The sequence below is a fragment of the Cydia fagiglandana genome, chromosome 7, assembly GCF_963556715.1.
Source record: "Cydia fagiglandana chromosome 7, ilCydFagi1.1, whole genome shotgun sequence".
NCBI classification, from domain to species: Eukaryota; Metazoa; Arthropoda; class Insecta; order Lepidoptera; family Tortricidae; genus Cydia; species Cydia fagiglandana.
Window position 1 is genome coordinate 20,335,678 of NC_085938.1, and position 9,356 is coordinate 20,345,033.

The 9,356-nt window shown below is 36.9% G+C and overlaps 1 protein-coding gene across 1 annotated transcript in view; it reads right to left on the bottom strand.

The window, feature by feature from the left end:
• LOC134666139 (QRFP-like peptide receptor) overlaps positions 1-5,898 on the bottom strand; it is a 167,020-nt gene extending 161,122 nt beyond the window's left edge. Inside the window, exon 1 of the mRNA XM_063523295.1 lies at positions 5,663-5,898. Coding sequence (XP_063379365.1) covers positions 5,663-5,862 — 200 coding nt within the window. The 5' untranslated portion in view covers positions 5,863-5,898. The remainder of the gene's footprint in view (positions 1-5,662) is intronic.
• Between the last annotated feature and the right edge of the window lie 3,458 nt (positions 5,899-9,356).

Below are 9,356 nucleotides of genomic sequence, written 5' to 3' on the forward strand. Positions count from 1 at the left end.
ATAATGGAATACAAGTAGAATTGCCTCAAAAGCCTTGACTACAAGATAAACCAGTCTGGAGACTTATCCTTCGATTATCCTTTTATCTCACAATTTAATGAATATAAATTAGGCATAAAGTTGAGGTAAAACAAAGAAACGAATAAAACAAGATGCTAAAGAGGCTTTAAACCTGTCGCAACCTGCCCGTATTTAAGTTATTTGCAATTTCATTAAGTCCCATTGTTGCTTGAAACGGAAAAAGATATCCGGTGTTTGGACACAGACATGAAGTTAATCAGAGTAACAATTTCGTAATAGTAACTGTGAACATGAAAAAACTAAAAGGCGTAAAGTCAGGAAATTAGAAAGGAACAAAATATATGGCGCGTTGCGGAAAACATGCGACAGAAGGTTTGGCCATTGCGCAGGTTTTAAAGTTTTACCTCAATCGGTAAATCTGAAATTTTCACGGTTAGGATTATGTCACAAACTTTTACACAAAAAATTTTGTTGCTATTGTATGCAGCAAAACAATACACAATTGAAAATAAATGAAATATAGACAAAACATGTTTTTGAGATTTTTTTTCTATCGAGCCCACACCTTTTAAGGTTTTGCTCAGTCTGCCCTCGCAAATGTAGTCTAGTTTCCCTGTTAATTTGTTGTGACATTTTCTCTTGATTAAAACGTGTAAAAAATCTATATTAAAAACTACATTTTTGCGTTCCCCCTCTTAACAGTAGACCTCAAAATCGTAGGCATATACGATTTTTATCTTCAAAATCTTCCTCGTTGTTTGTAAAAAATTGAGCTGGCTATCTCTTTGTTTCTTGATTTTCCCAGACAGACCAATTTGGATTTAACAAACATTCTGTATGGCCTTTGTATGCGTAGGTTTACATACAGCACAGGTGGGTTCGTAAGAGCTAACTGCCTAGCTCAACCGTGTACGTACGTTAACGAGCGAGCGGCCAGAGCAAACGGTGTTGTCCAACCACCAAGCGCCGCGAGCTTGTAGTAGGTATACTCGTCGTATTGTTTAGGTGCGCTCGGCTCTCAGCTACTCCGAGCTATAAATAAGGCTCAGACTAGGGATCGAGCATTAAAACGTTGAGGCCACTCAAACTTACATTGTATTGTATGTGACATCAAAATAATACTTATCTAAATGTTATCAGTAGCGCGTGCATTTCGAACTAATCCGTACATGTATTGACGCAAGGGAGACGCACAGGCGACTTATATTATTTAAGTAGATATAATTTTGACGTCACAATGTAAGTACAAATTGGCCTCCAGCTCCGAGTTGTAATTCAGACAGTCTGGGAGCGAGAATGAAAAGCTGTCATGCGTTAGGATTTGTTTATCCAAAGTGCATTGCGTCTCACTCGCTTATTAAGCAAAATGTGATATGAAAATACAACGTGGCAATGCGGCCAGCCTTCTGGGCACACTGCCCATCGGCAGTGACTTGGGGGACGTTTTTTATTTATAGGCTTTTTATTTTAAGTTTATTTAGTTTAGAGATAGTTTGTATTATTATTTGTAAGCTAATTTAATGTTTTATATTTACTTAATAGTGAATAAATATAAACTACATTTGAGTGACCTAAGGGAGTGACATAATTTGTGAAGTTCCGCTGTAAAACATCGCTTTTGTTAGATTATCCTATTCTGTAGTCGTATTCGAACTTTTACAGCACGCTTCTATGAAGCCGTAACGTTACTCTGCTTTCGTTTCTTTACTCAATGATTTGGCCTCAGACATAGCATTCTTTCGTTAGGTAAATGAACTGGAGTAGAAAGAGAATTCTCGGTAATAAATGGAAATATCAGATTTTCTGTGTAATTGTATAACTAATGGCTCCTCTACACGATGGGCCAGCGCCGGCCATTCCAAGATTAAGTTAGAGCAGCGGTCGGCAACAAGCGGGCCGCGGACCTCTAGCTTGCGGCCCGCGAGCCTCCCTGGCTATATTGTACCTAGATGTAATATTGACAAACGACAATGTCTGCTAAATCACAAATATTCCCGAAGTGCGGCCCGCGTCAACTTCGTTAACTACTATGTGGCCCTTGGTTGCTATAGGCTGCCGACCGCTGCGTTAGAGGGAGCAAGTGATATTGCTATCTCATTCTACCGTATGGCTGCGTCCCTTGGAGTGGCCGGCGCTGGCCCAACGTGTAGAGGAGCCATTAGATGGAGACAAGGTGAAATGAATGTGTAGCTATGTCGCGCTGTGCCGCGGGCGCTCTGGAGGATTATTCAGCTTTTACAATAAAATTACAGATCACACAAGCCCGGCCACCGCCATACAATCGAAGACATTTAAGGGCCACTCTAGCGTCTCCCTAGCGTCGGCGTCTAGTCAACTCTATGGCTGCTCGGCGTAACGTTGACGCAACTGCACAGAGACGCCATTTTCCATAGCGCTGGCTAGACGCCGACTCTCAAAAGACGCTTGTGTGTGGTGACCCTAAAATAACATGAAATTTGACATGACCATATTCAAGTAACGTACAAAGAGAATTAAATCACTACGTTTTAGTAACATACATCTGTGTCTGGTATTAGGCTTGGTTGCTACTTAGAAATTGTAATACAGTCAGCAGCAGAAGTTGCTAAGCGGGCCAGGTGTTCAAAATGATCGAGTAGAAATTTTGCATACAAAACTTCCACTTGTTCTATTTTCTTTTAGCAACGAAAACCACTACTGGGCTTATGTCTGTATGTAATGTAACATACACACGTATGTGTGTGTACGTTACACAGTTCACGGTGTAACATACATACGCATACATAAACTTGAATGTTCATATAAAATGTTGGTAGGTATGTGTAACTTTTGAACCTTTTACTACGGAAATGAAGCCAAAACCACATAACAGTATATTTCCGCTGGAACATGTTTACTTACTTGTTTAGCTGTCACAATTTGTGTGCGAGTATTTTGGCAGCTACAGTTACAAGTTTCTATTGCACATTTGGCAACTATAGACGCTTTTCGTGCAGCTATTGACTTCTTACCAAACCCCGTTGTTGCTGAATGCTGAACTGTGATTTCATGTCAGTTAAGACGAAGTTATGTATACCTGCTGAAGGTGAATTCGGAATACGTATTTTTGCCAACAGTGATTTTCGATGAATTGCAATTCGGGGTTTGCTTCTCACAATCTTATGGAATTTCAATGGTTTTGCTATATACTGTAAGATAGGTACACTGGAACATTTATACTCGTGCGTAGAATTACCATCAGATAGTATATCGGGGTGGCCAATGTACTCAAGAATATCTGAACATGCACTTAAACGTCTTTTAATAGGCTTTGTTTAGATATTTGTGAGTGTGAGCTCCGGTCGCTCCAATATTCTTATTATCGGATGGCGACCATTTATTACCAAATTTTGTAATTTTTTGAGTAGGGTAATAATGATATGGAAAAATGAACATTAAATTTACGTACGAATACGTTAACTAGGTTAACGTCCTCCAAAATTCACTTACAACTCACAGCGAACTACCTACTTAAAAGCAAAATAAACGGAACACTTTTTATGGGCATTTATTAAAAAGTCACCCATTTTGATTGCTCCTTAGTAGCAGGTGAACCCAGCACGATCCCGAAACTCCCGATTGATGATGATGAAAATAAGGGTATTCTTGTAGTAAATGATTTAGATTACATTCTTGAATAATATTCAGTACGCAATCCCTTTACAAATTCTAAAAGCTATTTATGATTTTTACAAGTGTGTACTTTATAGCAATGAAATTAAATTTAATGTAGCGTAATATGGTGCAGTAGAATCGTTAGTTAGCGTAAACATTAATTAGCTGGTTTGTTAGTGCACGACACCTTGCACTTTGTGACTATGCGCTGAAACTTGGCACAGTTGATTCTTAGCTAGTCATGAGTAGATACAGACCGGGAGACATCGAGAGTCACCTCTCAATTAGTGGTGGGAAGGGGGAGAAGTTCGACACTGCTGCACTTCACTTGGAGCTACATTTCTCTAAAACTATACCTATTAGGGCATGTGATATATCGTTTTCGGATAAATTAAGGACGAGGAATCTATTTTTAGAACAAAAGAAATGCGCTTTCTAACAAAAAAAAGAGTAAAGTAGAAAATACTAAATAAATAGGAGATAAAAAATTATATTAAGCGTTGGTCAGAGTGATCTCAATACAAAATATTATTAAGATGGGAAAGTTACTTATTACTTGTTCTACAATCGTTAATTTTTTGTAGTTTTTCATAAATAACTCGTAAACGGTAGCCCACAGCAAAAAAATATCTTTTACGTAAATAATCTGTTTCAGATTTCTTATAAAGTAAGTGCTACTTTTTTCGCTAGGATGAATATTAAAAAAAAAAGAAGGAAGAAAATAAATTATAAGGTCCCCTTTTTTAGTCATTCGTAAATAACTTGTAAACAATGGCCAATAGCACAATTTTTTTTATTACATGAATTTTTTTTTATCTCCCATTTATCAACAGATTTGTATAATAAACTATATATTTTTACAAACGTCATAAGTGTAGCTTTACGACTACATTTTTTGTCACCAGATTCCTGCTACACTTAAAAAAAATTGTGTATATAAAAAAATATAAAATACGTTTTTTAATCTTTTCTACTTTATTCTTTTGTTACAAAGTGCATTGTTTTTGTTTTAAAAATAGATTCCTCGCCCTTAATTTATCCGAAAATGATATATTACATACCCTAATAGGTATAGTTTAAGAGAAATGTAGCTCCAAGTGAAGCGCGGCAGTGTCGAACTTAACTAATTGAGAGGTGGCTCTCGATGTCTCCTGGTCTGTATCTGCTCATGACCAGCTAAGAATCAACTGTGCCAAGTTTCAGCGCATAGTCACAAAGTGCAAGGTCCCCACTCCCCATACAACGGTGTGCACTAACAAACCAGCTAAATAGTATCAATCTTATGTTATAGCTATATAAAAGTCAAACGCTCTCAACAAATGCTGTTTATCAAAATGATTGCACGAGATAGCACTTTTTCCGTAAATTTTGTTTATTTTTAGAGGAAATGATGATCAATGCGTGCTTGCTTCCCTATTTCATTGCATTTTGTGTCCATCAGGAGAAGTTGCCATGATGTTACCAGTACGTTTAAATAATATACCTAGGTTTTTTAACAAAAAGCTATCGCATATTATTATATGTAAATATTCAGATGTTCAATCTTTCACCATAAACTCACTCGTAACAATCTAATATCAATCAGTCGCGAAATACGTGACTGGCCCGTTTTTAATATAACTATTTAATATGTCTGTCGGCTCGATTCGAACTTTAAGATACGTCAATCAATAAATCTAGAAACGATATAGATTAGATGTGTCAGTGTCAAAAGTGACGTTTTTGTTTGAAGAAACGCCGCACGCAGGTCTCACGGAAGTTTTGCCATACAAATTCAAGTTCAGATAAGAACACAAATAATAAATCTGAATAGTATTTAGGAACCTTGTTTCAATCCCCTTTTTCTGTATCATTCTCCCCTTTAGTTCGTAGCGGCAACATACTTGCCATCATACTTAAAACAAAAACGCATCTATACCATAAGAATTACGGTTTCAAATCGAATGACTAGAAAGGAAAGTCAAATAGTTAAAGGGTTAAGGTTCACAATCTATAATACTATTCCTACCTTCTCATATACTGGAACTTGATGACGATGAAGATGAGCAGTGTATTAGCAGACAGCGAGGCCGTAAGCACGGCCACGTAGAGCGCGATGATCACCACGTCAGGACGGTAAAACACGTCGAGGTCCATCGGCGGCGCCCACACCTCACTAGAGTTCACGGGGAGCCCCGGTAACGACGCATTGAATGTCCGCAATGGCATTTTCAAGGCTTCAGTTTATATTTTCACTCACACAACTCACTTTCACAGTCACTTTATTTCATGTCTTATTATGTTATCACCTTTTACACATTTTTTTTAATATAATTTTTGCTCAGTCTTCCGTTGACCACGAACGCTGTAAAGAATTAAAACGTCGGGATTTATTTGAATTCATTATACGCTATAGAGTCGTGGAAATCAATGGGAGAGGCCTTTGCCCAGTGGAACACTATAACAAAAAACTATAAACCAACTAAATTATAAAGTGGCTATTAAAAAAATGCTATAGGTATAATCCGTCTCTATACTTTTATTTTATAACACTACACTAAGAGAAAAATCATTACTAAACTAAACCAGGAATTAAAAAAACAGTACTGGGGAAAAAAATGAAGTTTAGTAATAATTATAGACGTTTCACTATTTCTGTAAAGTTTATTTATTTCTACAAACAGCTCAGTAATCCTAAATCTAATTTCAACAAACAGATAATAGAAATTGCAAGAACTAATAGAAATTGCAAAAGTCAATTTGTTCCTATTAGTTGACTCTCCTTGTCCCCGGATTAAGTTTATTTTTGTAATTCTAAGTGTGTTTTTGTTATCCTTTTCTCTCAGTGTAGTAAGTCATAAATATAATCGCGATAATCTTCTTCTTTCCCCTGCCCTTATCCCGTGTCATGTCATGTAGGGTCGGCACAACATGTTTTTCTCTTCCATTCTCCTCTGTCTTTCGTGTCCTCAGCACTCACTCCTTTCTTTCTCATATCCTCTTTCACACAATCCATCCATCGTTTTTTCCATCCATCGCGATAATATAAGATAATATTACATTTGATGTCTTCTAAGCTGTGTTATTTTTAAAACGTAATTTGCAGAAGTACCTAAATCTACTAGATTTATTTATACCGATTTGTTTACGATGAAAACTTATAAGTTCGTATTGCTAAACATTTCTTTAAGAAGCTGTAATATCTGTTTTGTTCAACATTACTTAAAAGAAAGTTATATTTAGAAAGGTATAAAAACTTGAGCGTTCAACATTACATAAGAAAGTTATAAAAACTTACAGAAAAGTTGAATTGACCTAGTTACTGTTTTTAGGTTTTAGACTAAAGTCCTTTATATCGGTTAATTCGTATCATCACTCATTTTTGAGATAGGATAACACAAACACTATCTATTAATGATATTTTGCAACGTTGACCATGACACATAAATCGTTTAAGCTGAAATGTCATACTTATACAAGTCGGGAATTGTGGGCGTATCATACTATCTGCAGCACATCAGAACCTTCAATCGTGGATGACGAGGGCCTTCAATGAAATACTATGTTCAACTCACAATCTTTACTGCACAAGACTTATTACAAATCACTGCACGCGATACGTTTCTTATCTTAAGCAAACCAGTGGATTTGACCCAGGAGCCGCCACAGACGTCATCTTCTCCCGTTCATTCTCATCGTGCTTCCTCTGAAGATTCATTGACAGCATAACTTCAATTGTTCTCGACTTCAATTGTTTTAATAGCGCACTCTATGACGTCTTAGCGGAACTGCGTCGAACGCCACTCGGTGTACGTAACACCCTAGTTTGCTCTATTTGTCAAGGTTTGCATGATAAAACGCCTCTTGAGGGCGATAGATGGCACATTTCAGCCGTTCTCCGACATACATATACTTCGCACAGGTTAACAAATTATACACCTTAACCTTCCTCTATAATCATTCTATCGAAAGGTGAAAACCGCATGAAAATCCGTTCAATAGTTTTTGAATTTATCACGAACATACAAACAACACACACAAACAGATAGGGCCCGATTCGGATTTTGAAATAGACATCTATTAGATATATTTTAGACATCACCAAGATTCGATAACGATATGTTTAAGATCTAACCTGTCAAATTTGACATTTGCGCGATTCTGGAGATACTCTTGAACGATTTCCACAGGATATGACTTAGAGATCCAAATTCACATCTAATAGATATCTTACTCTATCTAACGTAAAAGTGACATTGGTTGCCCGAATTGCGCTGCAAAGGAGAACTAGTTGATATCTAAACTATAAGGTATCTAGAATGGATCTAGTACGTGTCGTCACTTGTGAATATCTTGAAGTTCGAATACGGCAGATAAACGTGGCGGGGGACTTTGTTTTATAAGGTGTAGGAATTTACTGCTGAAAAAGTGATGAATGTGTCTTCACCATACGCGCGATCAGGTGGTCTAGTCAGAGGACCTACCGCGAACACCGAAGATCGCAAACGTCGGACATCTTTCTCTTTTACTCCAAATAAAGCGTAATTAGAGTAGCAGAGATAGTTGCTCGCAATTTACTAACATCGATTTTCGCGGTTATAGCCCAGGATTCCGGCCTCGGCTACCGGAGGGCTTGCTCAATTTTCTTTATTACAGTCGCCATCAGATATATCGGAGCGGCCAAGTTGTTCACAATATCTGAACACGCACTCTAACGCCCTGACAATAGAGGCGTGTTTAGATATTTGTGAACACCTTGGCCGCTCCGATTTATCTGATGGCGACTGTACTACATCTATATCAGTTTATAATTTATGTGATTACTTAAAAACCGAAATCAAAAACATTTAATAAAATCATTTTAATTTGTTCCCTAGTTGCACACATAACGTGTGAAGCTTACCGCAAAGCTAATAAAACTGCCAAACGTATAGGTAATTTTTGACCATTTGTTTATTTAGAAGCGTAAACCTTTTTTATGAATGTAAACTTTGATCTTTACGACAGTCGGTGTGGGAAGCCACAATCGAATCGAGACTTGGGAATAAAATAAAATTACGAATAAAACTTGCCTCTGACTTTTACATCATAATTACAGACACACGGCGACCAAGAAAAGTTAAAAAAGGGGGCTTTTTGTTATATTGTGATATTTGCTTTTAATGTTAGATAATTATGCTCTTGTTTACCATTACAAAATCCATAAACCGAAAAATAAGTTTTTATTATTTGGTTTTCTAAAATAAAAATTGTCATCAGCACCACAACAACCACGCTCATATTATATTTATAAGGATTTATTGTGACTTTGGAACCCTAAAATAAGTCATTTATATAAATTTAAAATCGGTACACTTCCAAATTATTGATGATCCCTTAAAAGGATCAGGAGAATAAAGAAATACTGGCAACATTTTTGTGTATATGTGTGCGTGTAGAGCGATGAGCGTCATACGCACACATTGCTTGTGTTCCAGCTTCACTTTTTGTCATATTAGCCGTATGGTACTATCCCTCTATCTCTAAAGTGTAATATATCAATGTCCAAATGCATCAAATGATGTACTTTCGAGATTAAATTGTAAACGTGAGTCTCAAAGCGAAAAGCCGAAGGTATAGAGCTCTGCGCTCTGCCAGTCCGATTGAAATTGAACTACGCTACGGCTGCATGTGAAAACTTCCAACAGAATCTAATATTTTATTTTACTATTTTCTCACTCAGC